This window comes from Anabrus simplex, chromosome 1 (assembly GCF_040414725.1).
Source record: "Anabrus simplex isolate iqAnaSimp1 chromosome 1, ASM4041472v1, whole genome shotgun sequence".
Taxonomy (NCBI): Eukaryota; Metazoa; Arthropoda; class Insecta; order Orthoptera; family Tettigoniidae; genus Anabrus; species Anabrus simplex.
In genome coordinates this window covers 1,445,587,834-1,445,609,306 of record NC_090265.1, presented here as the reverse complement: position 1 = coordinate 1,445,609,306, position 21,473 = coordinate 1,445,587,834, and the positions used below count along the sequence as shown (strand labels likewise).

The 21,473-nt window shown below is 38.0% G+C and overlaps 1 protein-coding gene across 1 annotated transcript in view; it reads left to right on the top strand.

Moving 5' to 3' along the window:
- LOC136879289 (ribosomal RNA-processing protein 7 homolog A) overlaps positions 1-21,473 on the top strand; it is a 144,793-nt gene that overhangs the window by 74,790 nt on the left and 48,530 nt on the right. The window contains exon 5 of the mRNA XM_067153114.2: positions 3,620-3,782. Within this exon, the coding sequence (XP_067009215.2) occupies positions 3,620-3,782 (163 nt within the window). The remainder of the gene's footprint in view (positions 1-3,619; positions 3,783-21,473) is intronic.

The following is a 21,473-nucleotide window of genomic DNA, read 5'->3' as shown; positions in this document are numbered from 1 at the left end:
AACATTGTAATTGTGAAAACAATTTTAACCAAATTTTTAAATTGTACTTGCTATTGTTTGGGCGTCAGTGTACTTTAGTATTAAGGGTTACTTCAATTCAACATTATAATTCATATTGTCATACTTTTAATGTGTACACAATTCCTATGTTTTTTACATATTATTACTAAACATGGATTTATACTCAAGCATAAAATGTGTAAAAACAATCCAATTATGACAGGTCTTAACCTTGAGACAATTATGTAGGCTGAAGATGCTTGTAAATAAAGCGAAACATGTCCCTGTAAATTTATGTTGTAGTATTATGAACTAGCAACACAAAACCAATTTGTATTGAATAGGTGGATTAAAATAATCACTATATTGTAAGCATTTATAGCAAATTTCAATACGGGTCTAATCATGAGATTAGTTACATGTAATAAGTGGTATGTTCCAAACTGTCAGCGGAGAAATGGCGTGGGAGGACATCAGTAGACGAATAAGTTTGGATGGCATCTTTAAAAGTAGGAAAAATCACAATATGAAGATAAAGTTGGAATTCAGGAGTACAAACTGGGGCAAATATTCATTTGTAGGAAGGGGAGTTAGGGATTGGAATAACTTACCAAGGGAGACGTTCAATAAATTTCCAATTTCTTTGAAATCATTTAGCAAAAGGCTAGGAAAACAACAGATAGGGAATCTGCCACCTGGGCAACTGCCCTAAATGCAGATCAGTATTTATTGATTGATTGATTGATTGATTGATTGATTGATTGATTGATTGATTGATTGATTGATTGATTGTTGATTGACATAAATTTTTAATTACTGTTGGCATTTTCTTGCAACTAAACTAAAAGGAAAAAGAAACTTTTGATATAAAACTGTAAATATAATACCTCAAATATTGACTAATAAGCCTGTAATGTTCAATGTACATAGAGGAAAAATTTGCAATCACTGTAGTTTTAATTTCATAAAACTATTATAAATATGTCCGAAGATATGAATTGTTTTCCAGTTAAATGCACAGAGTGAAATTACAAGGCCTATTGGGGAACGTGCTAGCACCAGCAGGAGATTTAAATGGCCAGTGGTGAATGGGTTAAGGAATTTTGAAAAAAATGACCTACCAAGCCAACCTCAGCGATAACGAACACTAAAATCTTCTTCCCCTTCATAGTAGTAAATTTAAAAACAACAGTTTTATAGCGTTCTAAGTGTTACATTTCATTTTCCTATTTGACTGTGAGTTGGGGTACATGCTGTTGTATGTTTACAGACATCCTAAGGGTCGTCTTTCCAGTCTGTATAGGACAGGCCAAGATAGCAACAGAGTTAAATGATACACCAGGGTGATGCAAAACTTTTTTTGATGTGTCTACAACAGTGTGGCAAAATCTGTCAAATTGTTTCTTGCTCCTGTGATGACACATTGGGATTCATGGTTTAAGGCAGCAGAATATACAGTATTTTTGATAATTTTCTGGACCTGGTGGAGTACTTTTTACAGTTGGACGAATCCGATAGGGCTGTAAGATATTTCCATAGTATATTAAGGAATGAGAAGAAGGCAATTTATGTGAAGCTGCATTTGTAACCAGCTTGTCCAGATTGCTCTCTCATTATGGGGGGGATCAAATATAAACAAGATTTTATTTTTTATTTAAGTTCATTTATTGAAAAACACAAGGCAATTACAATTTATTTTTCCACATAGTTTCCTGTTTTGGAAATGCATTTGTCCCAGCATATGGGCAGCTTTTTGATGATCTCATCGTAAAAAGAACAGCGTCATGTCACCAGCCAGTTGTGCAAGAAGTCTTCCACACTCTCGTCATCTTCAAATCGTTGCCCTCTTAGAGCTTCTTTAAGCGGTCCGAACAAATGGAAATTGCTAGGTAATAAGTCAGGGCTGTAAGGAGGATGATCAAGTGTAGTCCAGTGCATTTCCTGTAGCTTGGAGACAGTTAGAGCTGCAGTATGGGACCGCGCATTGTCGTGGAGGAGGATGACCTGTTGAATCGATTGGTCTCGTCTTTTGCGGCGATATGCAACCCTCGCCTTGTTCAACAGCTCGCAGTGGTAACCAGCATTGATTGTGCGTCACTCATACAAAAAATCAATCAGCAAAATGCTTCGCCGATCGAAAAAACGGTTGCAAGAACCTTGTCAGCTGACAGTCGAGTCTTGGCTTTCACTGGTGCTGCGTTCCCTTTCCTCCGCCACTCCTTACTGGCTTGTTTGGATTCGGGAGTGTAGTGGTGGACCCATGTTTCGTCGCAGGTGACGATCCGATTCAAAAATACATCATCTTCTTCCGCAAACCTTGCTGTAAGTCTCTGACAGACCTTGAAACGTATCAACTTCAGATTTTCGGTCAAAAGGCGAGGGATCCATTTGGAACAAACTTTACGGAACTGTAGGTTGTTTGTGATGATTGCTTGATAGCTCCCACAACTGATTCTGACTTGTTCTGCAATTTCTGATACTATCGATCATGGTCATTAATGTCTTTAACCACACAAATGTTTTCATCTGTAATGCTGGTCCGAGAACAGCAATCATGTTGCTGATTTTCCACACGTTCTTGTCCTTCCTTGAACTTTTTATGTTAGGCAAATACACGTGTCCTTGATAATGTTTGATCACTGAACTGTGAAGTCAATCTCTGGCAAATTTATGCCAAGAAATTTTATAATTATGCGTTGCACAGTGGAGGGGTGCACCTGTTGCCCCGACACAGTGAGAGTTACTGACAAAACGGTGGGAAATATCTAACAGCATGCTCTGCCCACTCCTAACGGTCCCGCTTAAGTATAGCAGAAGCACGAGGCCAGTCCTATCAACTGTTGATGTTCATGAACAAAAATCCGTTTATATTTGATCGATCTTTGTATTTTCCTTGAGGGATGTGATTATCCTACTGTTCACAAACTTGTTTCAAGAATGAATGCTTTCGTAGGAGAATTAAATTTATTTGAAAAGCTAATTCTAGGTGACAAGAGTACTTCTGAACTTCAGCAACTCCAAGACGAGAGGAGAGAGAAGGAAGAAAAGAAAATCAAAAAACTTGCTGTAAAAAGCATAGCGAAGATGGAAAAGATGTTGGGTTGGAAGACCTGGCATGAGAATTGTTCCAATCAATTTCCAAATGCTTTTACCTTCTAAATATACTAATTCAATAATGAAAGACATCTTGTGTGACATGCAACAAATTCCTTTTTAAAAGATATCCCAAAGCAGGATCTCTGAGGGTATTCAACATTTCAAATGCAAGTGAAGGCAGCTGCAGGAAATGCAGAACAAGATGACATAGTAGAGAAAGTGCAAGCAGACAGTGTGATTTCCCACAACAAATGTTGAGAGTGAGAGGGTGTTCTCAGCATATTCAAATATTCTGACACTGCAGTGAACAAATTTTCATCCTGAAAATGTTGAGATACTCATGTATGTACAGTATATTTTGGACATAAAGTCTTTGTATTTGTTGTTGTGTACTTAGTGTTAAATGCAAAATAGTCACCACTCACGATTCCTTTTATAATACCGCTGTAGGCCATTTAATTTTTTTCCATAAAATAGTGTCCATATTCATAATACGACTTGTGTTTTATAAACTTTGTTTCAGAATGGTATGAAGAATACAACAGTAGGATAGTGGATCCAAATAGTATGCAGAAAGAGATAGACATGTTTATGGAGAAGTTTGATGCTGAAGAAAGAAAGAAAGCACAACAAGAGAAAGAAGCCATGGAAGAGGATAATGAAGGCTGGGTCACTGTCACTAAAAAGTATGTTTTTATGATTTCCATATGTAAATGATTGTAAGGCACCATATTTCTACAGATGTGAACCCCAAAAATCTTAGTCACATATAAGATCTAACAAATCTACAGTAAGCAGGTTATTAGAGCTAATGAAGGGGTGAACATTCAGAAAAATTAAAAAACCCACAGATAGTCCAATTCATTGAAAATTCATGGAATAAATTGACTTTCTCTGTACACATTGTAACTGCGTTGAAAACTCCTTCCACCCTTCCTTCTTTTTTTGTTTTGTTTTTGGACCACAGTTTTAGCAGTGTGGCATCTAATTTTTTATATGTAGGCTTTTTAACCCCTCAAGCCAGGATTTAAATTTCCCCTCACCCGAGCCTACTGACAGTAATTTAAAAGTAGATATAAATATTTATATCTCAACAGCATTTTCAGATAAATAACCCAGATACCTTTTTGTTGCCTTCATTATCAATGAAATATAAAAATCTTTTTATCAATTCAATCCTGTCCTGCGTCATTACATTGTAGAATATATTCTTTGCAAAAATAGGATTTTTACTAAAATATCATTTTGATGATGATGCTTGTTGTTTAAAGAGGCCTAACATCTAAGGTCACTGAGCTCGATAGCTGCAGTCGCTTAAGTGCGGCCAGTATCCAGTAATCGGGAGATAGTGGGTTCGAACCCCACTGTCGGCAGCCCTGAAGATGGTTTTCCGTGGTTTCCCATTTTCACACCAGGCAAATGCTGGGGCTGTACCTTAATTAAGGCCATGGCCACTTCTTTCCCATTCCTAGGCCTTTCCTGTCCCATCATTGCCATAAGACTTATCTGTCGGTGCAACGTAAAGCAAGTAGCAAAAAACAAAAAACAAAAAAAAAAAATCTTTACGGTTGATTTGTTCATTTTTCTGCCGCTTGGAGCGCTAACAACAACTGAGCTGTACTCAATACATAGTCATCTCGCGTTGATAGCTAACTTCACATACACTCTTGTCAAGTCCAGCAGTCCAAACAGGTCTCACAGAGCTTGTCAAGCTCAGCGAAGTCCAGGTTTCGGTCCACTTGACTAGAGTGTTAAGTACGTATGCACTCTTGCTTTGCTGACACTCAAACTAAGCTGTTTCATTTGTTGCAGAGTAGCTTGGAGTAAGCAAGCCTGTAGTAGAATTTGTACACCTTTGAACTGAACATAAAACACAAATATTTACTTTCAGTTATCTTTACTAATATGTACTTTAATGATGTTCCCACCATCTAAAATAATGGAATGCACATATACTCTGTGTCATTCCATCCACTTGATTTAGGACTTAACTATTGTATTCTCTAGTTTACATTGATGCTTTCATGGCTCAGAATTACAGATATGATATTCTTTTAAATTTATGCTGCATAAAAGGTAACAAACTGCAGGGAAACTTAACATTTTGCAAAGACTTTTGCCCTGCTTCCTCATATGTGAAAGACAACTGGCTAAAATGGCTCTAATAATACTGTTTTTTGAAAAAAATTAAGCGCATAATTAAGCAATGAAAATTTAAATTGTCTAATATACACTATGTACAGTTGCTTAAAGAAAAGGAATGAGTGCATGATGTATAATTTAATTGCTGGTACACTTTTCTCAGAAACAATTGAACCTATAGATACAGATATAGGCAGGAATAGGTATTAACGTAGTTGGGGATGTGTGGAATGACATAAAACTGGTAGTGTTAAACCATAAAATTATTGTAAAGAAAGAAATAGAATTAAGTAATTTAATAGATATATATTTACATAGCCCGCCTGGTGACCACAATCTGTAGTCAGATCAGTATGTGATCGGACACCTTGGCTAGCTGGTTCGAATCCCACTGGTTGAAAAAATAATCACCAGAATGTTGGTCAGCAAGGTAGGGAAGGTGGTGGTGTACAATTTGTAATTACTAGATTGCTTGCCAAAAGCCTAGATGAAATTCCAAACCTCTCAGTAATGCTCATATGGAGTGAGGGCATATCAATCAATCAATCAATCAATCAATCAATCAATCAATCAACCAATCACTACTGATCTGCATTTAGGGCAGTCGCCCAGGTGGCAGATTCTCTATCTGTTGTTTTCCTAGCCTTTTCTGAAATGATTGCAAAGACACTGGAAATTGACACTGTTGATGGTAATTCGTCCGTCGAATGGGGATGTAAATCTTTGAACATACTCCTTAGTGATATTCAACAGGAGTAGGCTATGTGCTGGCACCGAGTTTCACCCTCTCCCTTCCTACTATCATATCACATCATTCACTTGATGTCATTAACGCCTCTGATGAGGTTGACGTTAGGAAGGGCATCTGGTCATAAAAACTCACTATGAAGGTCCATCTCACTTCATTACTGAATACACAGAGAAACAGGACAAGGATTGGGTATAATATATATATATTACTGTATATTTAACAGATATTGTAATAGAATTGAATCGTGACTGAGAAGAGATATTATGGATGCGGAAATTTTTTCATAGAACTGGAGTGTTTATCGTAGAGACAGGTTAGGACCGATAGAAAGGGGGGGGGGGGGAGGGGTATTTATACTGGTGAAAGAAGAATTTGTAAGCTATGAAAAAGTTGAGGAAGGGGAACATGAAATTTTAGGTGTAAGACTCACGTAAATAAAAGTGTAAACAGCCTGTGGGTGGGGTTTAGGAGTGGTGAACAAGTATGTACCTGTAAAAGTGGTAGGGAATTGCAAGGTCCCATCATGTTAAAGGTACAACATTTTATCATCAAGTCAGAGAGCTTTTATGGGATGACAAAGTACCAAGAGAACGAAATTAACATTATATAAACAGTATTTCATACCAATTGTAACATATGGACTAGAAACTCTGGTAAATAATAAGAGACAAGATAGTAAGATCCAAGCAGTAGAAATGAAATTTTTCATCGGTTAAAAAGACAAGAAGAGATAGAATTCAAAATATTAAAATCAGAGAAGAGCTGAATATAGAACCGCTAGTACAGAAGATACAGAAAGCAAGACTGAGATAGTTTGGACATGTTAAAAGAATGGGAAAGGAACGGGTAGCAAGAAGGTAATTGGGAAAAGAAGTTAAGGGAAAGAGATCAGTTCGAAGACCGAGAAGAAGGTGGATGGATCAGATTTGGAAGGACATTACAGAAGCTGGATTGGATGTGGCGGAAGTAATGGAGCAGGAAAAGTGGAAGGACAGAAAGGAGTGGAGAAGGCTTGTTAACCACACCTGGGTGACTGGAGTGGGACATTGATGATGATGATGATGATGATGATGATGATGATGATGATGATGATGATGACTCAGGATGATAGGCAACTTGATGTTTTTTTGGGTGTACAGACCTGGCAAGACTGGCGCTGACGCTGATGCAGAATTATTTGATAAGATAATCAGGCATGTGGTGAACGACACAGAAAGGAACGTTATTATAACAGGTGATCTGAACTTGCCAAATGTTAACCGGGAAGGGAATGCAAACGATAGAAAGCATGACCAACAAATTGAATTATTAAATTATTATAGGAATGGCAGCTGAATCAGAAAGTGATGGAACCAACTAGAGGGAAAAATATTCTAGACGTGGTGCTGATAAAACCAGGTGAGCTCGATAGAGAAATTGAAGTGGTAGATGTTATAAGTGATCATGAAGCTGTTTTTTTTCATAGTTAAAAATAATGTGATAGAAAGGAATGTTGTAAAGGTAGGGCTAATAGACAGTACCTTAAGGTTGGTAAGAGAGGCATTGGAAAAAAAAAAAAAAACAGCAATTATGATCAATGGAGAAGGTAAATGAAAGTGTAAACAGCCTGTGGGTGGGGTTTAAAGCAATTGTGGAGGAGTGCTGAAAACAGGTATGTACCTGTAAAAGTGGTAGGAAATTATAAGGTCCCATCATTTTAAACAAGGAAATAAAGAGGTTAAGAAAGAGGTGCACATTAGACAGAAAGAGTTTGGGATGGTTGCGGGAGTAAGGAGAGATTGATGGAACGTAGTAGAAAATTAAATTTAGCAAAAAATGCTATGTGAATTTTAGGGAGCAAATGAAAGATATGTAAGAATACTTTAGTGCAGAAACAGGTTCCAGAGAGGACATTCCAGGGATCATTCATGAACAAGGGGAGTGTATATGTGAGGGCTTCAATCATTCACTACTGATCTGCATTTAGGACAGTCACCCAGGTGGCAGATTCCCTATCTGTCGTTTTCCTAGCCTTTTCTTAAATGATTGCAAAGAAATTGGACATTTATTGAACATCTCCCTTGGTAAGTTATTCCAATCCCTAACTCCCCTTCGATAAACAAATATTGGCCCCAATTTGTCCTCTTGAATTCCAGCTTTATCTTCATATTGTGATCTTTCCTACTTGTAAAGACACCACTCAAACTCATTCATCTATTGATGTCATTCCATGCCATCTCTCCACTGACAGCTCGGAACATACCACTTAGTCAAGCAGCTCGTCTCCTTTCTCCCAAGTCTTCCCAGCAAGACTTGCACAATGCAGATGTATGTAAAGGTAGTTGGATAGAAGGATAATGTCCTGATAGAAGAGCCGGATAGAAGGATAATGTCCTGATAGAAGAGGCAACTAATACTGGTGAATTACTGAAATTTAATTGTGATAATAAAGACTTTTACAAAAAGATACAAAAGTTGAAAGCTAGAAAACAGGTGGGATTGATAAGTTTGCTGGGGATATATTACCATATCTGAAGTACTTATATGATTACCATTTACATGAGGGAGCGATACCAAATGACTGGAGAGTTGCAGTAGTAGCCCCGGTGTATGAGAGAAAGGGTGATAAACAGGCCAGTTATCTTGTCCTGTGTTGTTTGTAAGCTTAGGAAAAGCATTCTTTCTGATTATATGAGACGCTTTTGCAGATAGACTGGTTTGATAGAAGGCAGTTTGGGTTTAGGAAAGGTTATTCCAGTGAGAATTCCAACAATATATAGCAGATTATTTTAGATTCAGGAAGTAAAATGGACTGTTTCGCTATTGACCTATCCAAGGCTTTCGATAGGGCAGATCATGGGAGATAACATATTCACCCATTCACATCCTATTTGAATACGGTAGCAGTTCACTGAGAAAACACATTTAAATCCTGCACTACGGCAGTTGTCTGCACAGTATTATTTAAAAAATCATACAAAACCAACTAGTAAAAATTCCTTTCTGAAAATGTGGATGCATAATAACGAAGGAATAAGCTTACCAATGCCGCTTTTGTAGTACGTCTGCTGAGCGTGGTACACTTCAAAACATTCTTCTAAGTGAAGTGCTACATCACAAGTTATGCACTGCCAGCAACTTTCACTTCTCATACCCTGGCTGTAGCACACAACACACCGTTTCGTGGCATTTGTTTCTTCTCTGTTGGGGGAATATGCATGGGAAAGTGGGCCCATGATTTAGCATGTAATCTGGTAGGGGTGGTGCTTGCTGGAGGTCGACTTTGAACAGAGTACTCCGGCATCTGAACAGTTTCAAGTAGCTGCTTTGCAATGCTAGTTCTGAAATCAGTGTAACTCGTCTTTTTGTTAGCAGTGATATTGTGATACACAGTGAAGGAATTGAAAATGCATGTATCTAGGAGATAAAAGAATATTTTTCTATATCCTTTTACTGTGCATTGCATGACAGGGAACAGAGCTGTCACCTGATCTTGAAGGTCAATCCCAGCTGTTCCCTTCTGGTATTCAAAGTCACACTTGGGTTTTATCCCTTCCTCCCTAGGGGTTTGTCCTCTCTTTCGTCTGAGTTTGCCTGTCCCCGTCATGTCAGCTGATTTGTGTTTAGTGGTGAGAAAGCAAGCATCCTTGTTATCTTTTCACTTCACACATAATATACTGTTGGCAGCCCATGTCTCATACTCTCTATGTTTGAGTTTTGTTTTACTGATATAGCGAGGCATGTCTTTTCAGTTCTGTCTAACAGTTCCAATTAAATTCGTCTTCTTGTCATGCAGCCTTTTGAATAAATCTGGGGAGGAATACCAGTTATCTAAAAACAATGTATGCCCTTGGCCTAACAATGGTTCACACATATTGAGCACAACGTTTCTACTTGCCAGCAGACTTGGATCCATTACATCATCACCGACATGAATTTTGAAGGTTAGACAGTATTACATAAAATCAGCTTCATGGTCCGTATCGCACTTCAATAGATTCACAATTAAGTATTTATTTATTTTCCACCTAGTCGATACACATGACTGCCACAGGTCATAAATTTACCAACATAGAACAAGACCTGACCATCATAAAAAAGTTAAAAAAGGGCAGCTTAATGAACACTTATGAAGACCTGTACATTCATCTAGACCAACTTGTAAAGAAAAAGGATAACCTTAATGAGGCTGTAGAATATAAGAATCCATTATATTATCAAATTCTAGTATATTTGAAAATGCTTGAGAAGGATCACGAAAAAAGAATTGGAATTTCTCCACCTACAGATAGCCCTACAACTTATTCCTCCTCAGTTGAAGCTATAGGTGACAGCAAGGAAGTTCTTGACACACCTATATCCCCCGCTCCTCCACCTCCTCAGGTGCAAGAGCAAGGAAGAACGCATCATCAATATTACACCCGGCGCAAAACTGTGAAAGAATGACAGGAGTTACTGTTCCAAAGGAAAGCAGGCTTAATAAAATTTGACAACTAGGAATTAGTTATATTTTCTTCTACATTAATAATAAGAGCCGCACTGTGATATCAGGATTTCTTCATTTCGATAATTACTTATAAATTGTATAATTTTTAATTTATAAATTGATCTTTTTTCATGAATTATTAAGAAAAGAATATTTATTAGGACAATTTCTCTATGGAATATTGTACAAGTGTTTCCTTGACGACTGCTTTCTATTGTAGAAATAATTTATATATTTTCTCTTGAGTTATTTGTTTGTTTTAATCTTGTCAATCTTATGTTAATTTTAAGGACACTTCATCTAAAGCATTACTTTGTCAATTTTATATATTTTTCATCTAAACAGTGTTATGTGGCTGAAGATGTTGATAATATACGAAACATGTAAATCATTGTATCGACTAGGTGGAAAATAAATAAATACTTAATTGGTTAGACAGTAGTCAGAACTAGATTCGCAAATTGTAAATTTTTATTCCAAACCTTGAACTTTTAGACCTATTGCACTGGACATATGAAAGACGGCCTCTGAACTTCATTAGACTTTCGTCTAGAGCAATATCTTGTGAAGGTAAATATAACTCAGAAAATTTGGAGCAGAAATGTTGTATTATAGGTCGAATCTTTCTTAGTTTGTCACTACTATCAACTCGTTCATCAGCAAAATGTAAAAATCATGAAATTATAATGAATCTTTGCCTGCTCATGGTTTCAAGAAAAATGGGAGTGTCTATACACCTTTTTTTACTCCAGTATAACTGAATTCCTGATTTCCACACTTGTGACATTAGTATAACTAACACAAAGTACGCCCTAATTTAGTCCGGTGTAGTCTCAAACAATTTGTCATCGTCTTTCACTCTTTCTGTCAGGATTGCTCAACTGTCTTGCTGCATAAGCATTTGTCTCGTTAAGTGTAAGAGAGTAAGTGTAAGAGAGTGCCAAGAGCCCTAACTTTGCCACTTAATAAAGACACAAATAAATAAATAAATAAATAAATAAATAAATAAATATTTTGCCAAACGAAGGGTTCATGTATTCACAAAAAACTGCGAGTTCAGATAGTGGCTGTGAATCAGACTTTTTCAATAAGTTATCACTAACCCCGAACATTTGTACAACAGGGATATTGTCACTTTTTGTCCAGTTCCACTCATTCAAGTTAGTCTGCGCCGAGATACAAACTCGTTTCAAAAGACTTGGCCCACTGTCGTAATTTGTATCACTTTCTGTGTCATTAGCACTATTACACGCATCACTCGAATTAAGACCTTCAGGGTGTATTTGGTTGTCACAAACATCACTGACTTCATAATCACTCTCTAAAACGCTACCTATTACCTTTTGTGTTTCCATCTTCATCAACACCAACACATCTGCTTGACGCCATGGTTGCAACTGACGTGAGCGAAATAATATGAACAAAGATTCTTTTATCTCTTGTTCCAGAAGTGTGTGATAACCTGGAGTGTGGGGAAATACCAAAGCCACATGTCTAAACTTCAGCTCAGAATGCACACAAGTGGCATCTGTGAGTTAGTAACTGAACGACATGTATTGATATACAGCATTGCATCGCCGCAAGCTTAGCTTGTCATTGGATTCATATGCCACAAATAACTTTTGCGAACTAGGGTCGTGAAATGATGCAATTGGGTTAAAATAAGTGCTACTGGACTAGACAAAAGTGTGGCTAAATTTCTAGAAAATAGAACTCTGAGAATTAGATTGTGTGAAGTGTTAACTGATCCTGTAATGATTAAGAGAGGGGGTCCCACAGGGCAGTATTATTGGACCGTTATATTACCTTATATATAAATTATATGAGTAAAGAACTGGAATCGCAGATAAGGCTATTTGCAGATTATGTTATATTGTTTAGAGTACTAAATAAATTACAGGATTTTGAGCGACTACTAACAAGACCTGGACAGTGTTGTGAGATGGAGAGCAGACAATGGTATGAAGATGAACAGGATGAAAAGTCTGGTTGTAAATTTCACCGAGAGGAATAGTCCTTCCATTTTTAATTACTGTGTTAGTGGGGTGATAGTACCTCATGGAGAACACTGTATGTACCCAGGTGTTAACACAAGTATAAGGAATGATCTTCATTGAGGTAATCACATTAATGAGGTTGTAAATAAAGCTGACAGGGTTCACATGGTTAAGAGGGTATTTAGGGGTTGTAGTAGGATGTAAAGGAGAATCCGTGTAAGTCTGCTGTAAGATTCCAAATAGAGTATGATTCCAGTATGTGAGAACTGGAAAGGATCCAAGGGAAAGCAGCATGATTTGTTCTGGGTGGTTTCAGACAAAAGAGTAGGGGTACGAAAATGTTGCAAACTTTGGGCTATGATGACTCAATAGTAAAGAGACTAGATGCTTGACTAAGTGTTATATGATATAGATGTTGATTCCCATGGGGAACCTGAAATATTTTCTGAGCTGTCCTTGAAAAGATGGCATAGAATGATATTAGGAGACGAATAAACTTCAGTGGAACTTTTAAAAGTAGGAAAGACCATAATATGAAAATGAAGTTTGAAATCAAGAGGAAAGATTGTGACAAATGTTCAATAAATTTAATTCTTGAAAATTTAAAAGAAAAAGCTAGGTAAACAACTGATAGGAAAAATGTCTCTTGGGCAACAGTCTTAAAAGGAAATGATTTATTATTCTTACAATAATAATAATAATAATAATAATAATAATATATATATATATATATATATATATATATTTTACGAGGGATTGTGGAAAATCTTCAAAAGACACTTGTGAAGGGTCCACACTCCACAAGTGTGTGGGATTCTTACCCACTAAAAACCACACACCCTTTTCCCACGATGTGTGTCACCACCCCGGAACCGCTCTCGCATTACTTCAGGGTGATATCGTGCTTTGTCTTTCAGACGTCTTCTTTCTTCATTTCTCTTTTACGAACGTTTGTATGCTTCCAAATCCTTCTTCTTCTGACGAAGGATGTCCTCCACATGCACTGCCATGCGATCCCAGGATTCCTGATTTCGCAACATCACGGAAATAATATTATCTGTTGTCAATTCTCCTAGTTCAGTTTCCACACATCTTCTCTGAATCGTCCAATGGCCACATACAAAAGAGGTGTGAAATACATCGTCAATGTCATCACAGTATATGCATGCTGCGTCACTCGCTCTGCCCAATTTATGCAGGAATTTCCAGAAATATCCATGTCCTGTTAGAAGTTGCGTGAGGTAGTAATTTACTTCACCATGGGCCCTTTCAACCCAGATATCCAAGCGTGGTATCAGTCACTTGGTCCATTTGCCTCGAGGGTCACTTTCCCATCTGAGTTGCCATCGCCTCATCAGTTGACTGAAGGCACGCTTCTTTGCACATTTCTTTCCCAGCTCTCCTTTGGTACGCCAGATTTCATGCCGCTCCAATGCGAGTAGGTCTATTGGGGCTATTGCTGCCACCGTGAGGATTGCTGGTTCGGAAACCGTGCGGTATGCACATGCAATACGTAAAGCCGCTCTCCGTTGTATGGCAGCTATCCTTCTCCGATACTGAGCAAATCTCAAGGATTCATCCCAGATTTCAGAGCCATATAGGAGCATTGACTGAACCGTCGAAATGAGAAGACGTCGTTTACTGGATTTCGGGCCTTTAATATTTCCCATTAGACTGCTAAGTGCAGTCATGTATTTTACTGCCTTGTCTGTCGCTCTCTGGATATGATTCCAGAATGTGAGCTTGGAGTCAAGTGTTACTCCTAGATATTTTGTGCTCGCAGATGTTTCTATCACTAACTCTCCAACAGTCTTTGGAACAAGGGTTTCGATCCTTTTCCTCGTCAGGAGAACTATCACAAGTGATTATTTTCATTTTGAGCGTATTAATGTTCAACATTTAATTGGAGAACTATCTCCGTTTTGTGTTCGGCTAATGTTAGACTGTGGCTCATCATCCATTCTTTTATGCGCCGCATCACCTGGTTCAGTTTAATTTGAGCCATTTCAACATTACGAGCTACTATCAAGGCGGCCACATCATCAGCGTAGCCCACAAGCTTCGTGTCCTCTGGCATCTCCACATGTAACAAGCCATCATACATTATGTTCCAAAGATCTGGACCAAGGATCGATCCCTGCGCTGCACCAGCCGTCAGACGCTTTGTCTTTTCTCCATCTTCCGTATCATACAACAGAGTGCGATCTTTGAAGTAATCTCTCATTATGCGCATAAGATATTATGGTAGCTTGAAAGTTTCTTCAAGAGCTACCAACATGTCTCTCCATCTTGCCGAATTGAAGGCATTCTTCACATCCAGGGTCACAAGAAGTGTCAATTTACGGGAATGATGGTTGCCCATTTGTGCCCTTTCTGCTGTATTCACCACCTCCCACACTGCATCTAGCGTCGAGTGTCCTCTCCGAAATCCATGTTGGCGAACAGATAGATCCCCTGCTAGTTGAACTGCTGAGAGGATTCTGGGCTGCAGAAGTTTCTCCAGGCCTTTTCCAGCTGTGTCCAGCATACATAAAGGTCTATAACCACCAAGTTTTCTTTTGCTGATCAGAACCAAACGAGCCATTTTTCATCGGGGACTAAAAACACCCGTTTACAGGCAATGATTGTACATATTCAGCAACAGTTCTGGACAAAGTTCTGATATTATCTTTAGCACTTCTGTAGGTATACCATCTGGTCCTGGAGTTTTCTTGTTTCTAAGAGAGCTAATAGCTCTATTCAGCTCTTCTACAGTGAAGAGGGGTATATCATCCAGTTCTTTTTCATCTTCACAGTCAATCCTCTCTGGATAGTCTGGGAATAGTGTATCCACAATTTGTTTAATTGTTTGCAGATCCGCACTCAGGGTTGAAATTGTCCCGAGTTTCTTCATGACAATCTTATAACCTTGTCCCAATGGATCATCTTCTACTTCTTTAGCCAGTGCCCACCATTTATCGGCTTTACTTTTTCTGATTGCATTACGGAGTTCCTTCTTCGCTGACTTGTACTCCGCTGTGACTGAGGTATTCTCTTGACTGCCTCTCGTCCTCTGAGCCCTGCGTCGAAGTCGCAGACAATTCTTTCTCAGTTCAGCAATCTCTTCGGTCCGCCAGTACGCTGGGCGCCTGCTGTTTCGCGGTCTCCTTCGGGACATTGAGGCGTTGCACGCTTGATGGATTAGCTGCATAGTGAGTTCAACACATATACCAGCTGCTGCTTTCCCTCTACGAGCAAAACATTTTTCAGTTATGTTGTCCATTCCATTCCGAATTACATCAATGAACTTTTCCTTGTCGATACCGGCTACGTTCCTCCGTGTTGGCCTGCGCAAGATGTTTCTTTCTTGAGGAGATGCTTGGAACAGTCGAAAGATGATATATTGATGATCGCTCCCCGTGTAGTTCTCGATCAGTTGCCATTCAGAAATCTTAGGCGTAATATCCTCTGATGAGAAGGTTACATCCGGTATTGTTCCCTGACATCCTGGCCGTCGAAATGTTGGCACATTTCCAATGTTGTTGACCACCAAACCTGTTCTGGCTACCATCTCCATTATACGACGTCCTCTGGAGTCTGTTTGTGGCATGCCCCATTCCAACGCTTGAGCATTTACGTCACCAGCGACCACTAGTTTTTTTTCCATTCTGCGTATTACGTCCTCAAGACCATCAAGTTTCATCTGAAAGTTGGAAACAGATTCATTTGGCGTAAAATAACAGCTTACAATGGTGATTCCCCCAGTCTGTACCCAAACAAAACAGTCATCGCATCCATGCTGTGTTACTGGGACTTTTCCTAGATCTGGTATCCAAATAGCAGCTGTTCCGAGGTTATCCACAAACCATCCTGGATGGTCCCTCTCATGATATGGTTCGCTAATAATAACGATGTCTACTTCCATCTCGTAAATCAGCTGTGTCATAAGATCGTTAGCTGTTTGACTCCTGTGCATATTTGCTTGAAGTATTCGCATCATTTACTATGATTTTTTGCCTTTTCCAGAGCTTCGCGAAATATTGCACATGCTCCCGATACAATAATAATTATAATAATAATAATATGATAGGGGTGCGCAGCTGTGAGCTTACATTCGGGAGATAGTAGGTCCGAACCCCACCGTCAGCAGCCCTTAAGATGGTTTTATCTGTGGTTTCCTATTTTTACACCTATCCCAATCAATCAATAAATCATTACTGATCTGCATTTATGGCAGTTACCTAGGTGGCAGATTTTCTATCTGTTATTTTCCTAGCCTTTTCTTAAATGATTTCAAAGAAATTGGAAATTTATTGAACATCTCCCTTGGTAAGTTATTCCAATCCCTAACTCTCCTTCCTGTAAACGAATATTTGCCCCAATTTGTCCTCTTGAATTCCAACTTTATCTTCATATTGTGATCTTTACTACTTATAAAGACACCACTCAAACTTATTCGTCTATTATACCTTTCTAAAGTGTGTCGGTGTGACGTAAAGCCAGTTGTAAAAAGTATATATATTATTTGTCATTCCATCCACTTGTTTCAGGACTCCATTATCATATTCAGTACTTAATGTGAAACGCAAGTGTGGCAAATCTTTTGTAAATGTGGCGCAGTTGAAAGTTGGGGCCTTTCCATACATATGTTCTTGTGGCTTCAGTTTCGTATTTATCCCTCATTATTTGGGTTGCCTTTCTTGTTCTCTCTTCTGATAAATTCTAGTCTCCCTCCCCTTCTAAACTTCACTATACCTGTTTTGGCACCATTCTGAATGTTTTGGGTGGGGGATGCAGACGATGAATACACCCATGGTATCCCCTGCCTGTCGTAAGAGGCAACTAAAAGGGGCGACCACTATGTTATGTACACTATAAGTTTGCGTTTAGTAGCGAAAGAGTGCGCTTCTGGCCGGGTTTTACAGTACCTGTGATTAATACCACTATATGAGTGACACCATGGTTCTGCCTTGCCTAATAATTAGTACCCACTATGTGAGGAACGCCACGGGATAGTACGAGTCCACATGGTTAGTACACTTATGTGAGGAACACCATATGTCTGTGTTACATGTGAGAATTACTTTACCTGTGAGTAGTACCATAATATGTGGAATTCTGCGAGTCTGTGCTACTTTTGATTAATACCACAACATGACAAATACCATGGCTCTACTTTCCTAGCAATAAGTACCATTATGAGAGGCTGATGACCTGGATTTTAGGCCCGTTTAGACTACAAGCATCATCGATTCAGTGTCCGGCTCCATGGCTAAATGGTTAGCATGCTGGCCTCTGGTCACAGGGGTCCCGGGTTCGATTCTCTGCAGGGTCGGTAATTTTAACCTTAATTGGTTAATTTCGCTGGCACGGGGGCTGGGTGTATGTGTAGCCTTCATCATCATTTCATCCTCATCACGACGTGCAGGTCGCCTACGGTTGTCAAATCGAAAGACCTGCAACTGGCAAGCCGAACTTGTCCTCAGACACTCCCGGCACTGAAAGCCATACGCCATTTTTTTTTTATCGATTCAGTATTGTGCTTTAGAAGCAGTCCCTTGGTCAGTAATACTATTGTTTAACGCTAGTTTCTGGGAATGTGGGGCTTGCTGGTCGGATCCACTGATTGTTTTAAATTCATATCCATCCATTCATTCTTTGTCCTCACGTTTTTAATTCTGGTCAGTGGAGGGTTTTGGACTTGTAAATTGTAATTTCATTTTGTCTCATTTTTACCATTAGGAGCTGATGACCTAGATGCTAGGCCTCTTTAAACAACAAGCATCATCATCATCATCATCATCATTATCAAAGTTTTGAATTCAACTGACTTGCTCTATTGATGAAATGTGCTGTTTTTTACCAGATGGCTTACTGTATGATATTATATTTAAATGGTAGTTCATACCACCACATTTGCATGGAAATATGTTTTGTCAGCAGTGAATTAGGAAATAGGAGCAGGAGTGATGGGCTATCCATCAAGGAACAAGAAAGAAATAACCATCTCAGTTAGCTAGAATTATCAGCATTAGCTCAGCACATTACTTCTTGATGTCATGTTCCAAGATATTTAAGTTCTTACCCAAATAAAGCAGAATAGATCTAGGATCATATGGAAAGTGTTTGAAATATACTACTAAATAAATCCCAGTGATTTTAACAGCAATTAGGCAATACCTGGTGTCCAGCCATAAGATCCTGGGAAGTTTTTATCTTCCCTGGTCTTCACTGTTTCCATATCTCCTGACTACTACTTGTGTAATTCAGTGTGTCCGTTTATTCCTTAGTATGTGAAGCTGTGCATGGTAAAATTGTCTCCGCAGTAATGTGAATATGCTAGCACATTCGGTTACACCATTGCCATCTGCTATGTTTATAATGCCTTGCCATTTGCCTCCGCTTCCATGCTAAACGGTGAACAGCTTGTTAACATTTTTTCCACAGGAGTGTGGTAGGATAACCTTGCCAGTCTTAGTTCCACTACGTAAGCATTTCCCTTGTTATTACATATGTTTTGGTGTTCAATGAAGGGTTTGTGATTGTGAATGAAATTCGTATTCATTAGCTACGACTGAATAAGTATCACATTTTAGGAACCAATTGCATAGGTTTCCAAAATTCAAATGAATTAACCGTGTTTCATTATTTTTATTATTCTGCGCATACTGTGTATGCATTCACGAGAAGTCATCATTATCATCATCATTGTACAGTTCCAGTTTCCTGGGTGATGATAATGAGCCTTGATGTATCCACAAAGATGCACACAAAATGCTGTCAGTTGCGTACACTAATTTTATTTACAATATTTATACGTTACACATCAATAAACCACCATTTCTAACAACTGCCTGTCATTAAGCACAAGGAGACTAAGACTGCCATCTTGAAACAGTTGACTGCTGAAGTTATATACTATTAATTACAGGTTTTTACATTAACTAAACTCATATAAATATATATATACAACACATGTTTCATGACATAACCTCACAAATAATATGATCGTCCGACTATGTGAATAGTAATAACACTAATACTAATAAGTAGATGTAAACACTTCATAGTCATACCTCACAAGTAATAATAATAATAATAATAATAATAATAATAATAATAATAATAAAACCATACATGAGTTTGTAGTTAAAACCAAATTGGCAAACCTGATCCGCGGCAGACACAGTCTCAAAAGTTAAATTTATGGGTGAGAGATCACGACGTTTTAAAATAAAAACAGGTGTCAGACAAGGTGATTGCTTATCTCCACTCCTTTTCAACTGTATCTTGGAAAAAGTTGTGAGAATTTGGAACAAAAAACTGAAGCACCATAATATATTACCCTGTATGCTGGGAAGAAAGAACAAAGGTGTTGCAATAAATTGTCTAGTATTTGCAGATAATTTTGCCATATTCTCAGAATGCCTGACTAATGCAGCAATACAAGTAAATTTTCAGGAAGAGAGAGCCAACATGGCAGGCTTAAGAATTTCGGCAGAGAAAACAAAATTCATGATGAATATAAAAAATGCTCCAAAATTACTAGAAACAGATGTTGGTTCAATCAAAAGGATAAAACAATTAAAATATTTGGGGGAAATAATCCAAGAAAATGGTTTGGAAAAATCTGCTATAGAGCCAGGGATATACAATATGGAAAGAGCATATGGTATATAACAAAAAAATACATACAACAAAAAATGTTGATCTAAAAATCTGAAAATAAAGCACTACACCACAGTTATGAAACCAGAATGCTTATATGCCAGCGAAAGCTTAGTACTCAGTTATAAATTTTGCACCCGCCCATGTAGCGGTCAGTGCCAAGTTACCCCGGTAGCTCGATTTCTTCTCAGGGTATTCCAACTTCCGCTCATAAAATCTGTGATTTTATATTGTTAATTATTTTACGTGGTTTCGGATGAGAATCAGTCCGCTGGGATACGCATCACGGGAGTATCTACACGCTCAAGTAAGAACCTGTGGCCGATAACTTCAAAAGGAATCTCTTTCCATTTGTGGAACTAATCAATTGCTTATATCTACAAAACTTATTAACTAACTTACAAACTATCCGTTACCCAAATAGAAATTAAGACACAGTCATTTACTAAAAGAAAAATAATAAGAATATTTATTGAATAAATAATGTTCAATATTAGATAAAGTGAAATCTGGGTAGTAATATCTGAATAATATTTAAGCATGAAGGATTAGAGTCAGCGCTGGCTCAAATAAAAATAAAACAATTAAGCCTTAAAATATTTACATTCTTTCTTATTTAATGTTCAAATTCATATTAATATTTACTTCAATATTCGTAGCCATGTTCCGAAAAGTAATTGATTTTCTCCAATTATATTCAAGAGATCACTGAGCAATCACGGTATCAATAAAAATACTCGTGAATACTGACACGCTAATTATTTAAATTATTCTCACAACATTTAAGTCATCTCGCTGAGATAAAATGAATGGTTTGCTAACTTGAAACGTAATAAAATTAAATGGGAAAAAGTCAGATTGTAAATGTAAATCTGCTCATATCTTCACGTAAGTATTTCCCAAACAAACTCTTGCGTGAGAATTAAATCGTAAAAGTGTTCTCCAACTTTTCCATTCATAAATCATGTAACGTTCTTTGTACTTGATAGCGTCTTTACTTACTATCAACTTGCTAGAAATAGCGTTGTAATTGAGACTTGCTTTCAAAAGGGTGCCCTTGATCGGGACACTAGATAACAAAATATCAAAGTACTCAGAAACGGCAGTACACAACCGCGCAGAGTGCCGAGAAGCGTGCAACATGAGAATATAACAGTTCAATACATTGTGTCAACATTACCGTGAACAGTGCAGCTTAGAGCTCCATACATGTGCATAAGTAAGTTAAAAGGCCGCTACCCAAGAGAATTGCCGTGGTAGGTACCAGTGAAAACAAAAGCATTAAGGGAAAGGAACTCGAGGAAGAGAATTTTGGAAAACAAGTTTGAAAATAACAATATATATTATACCAATCTCAAAGGGGTAACAAATTATA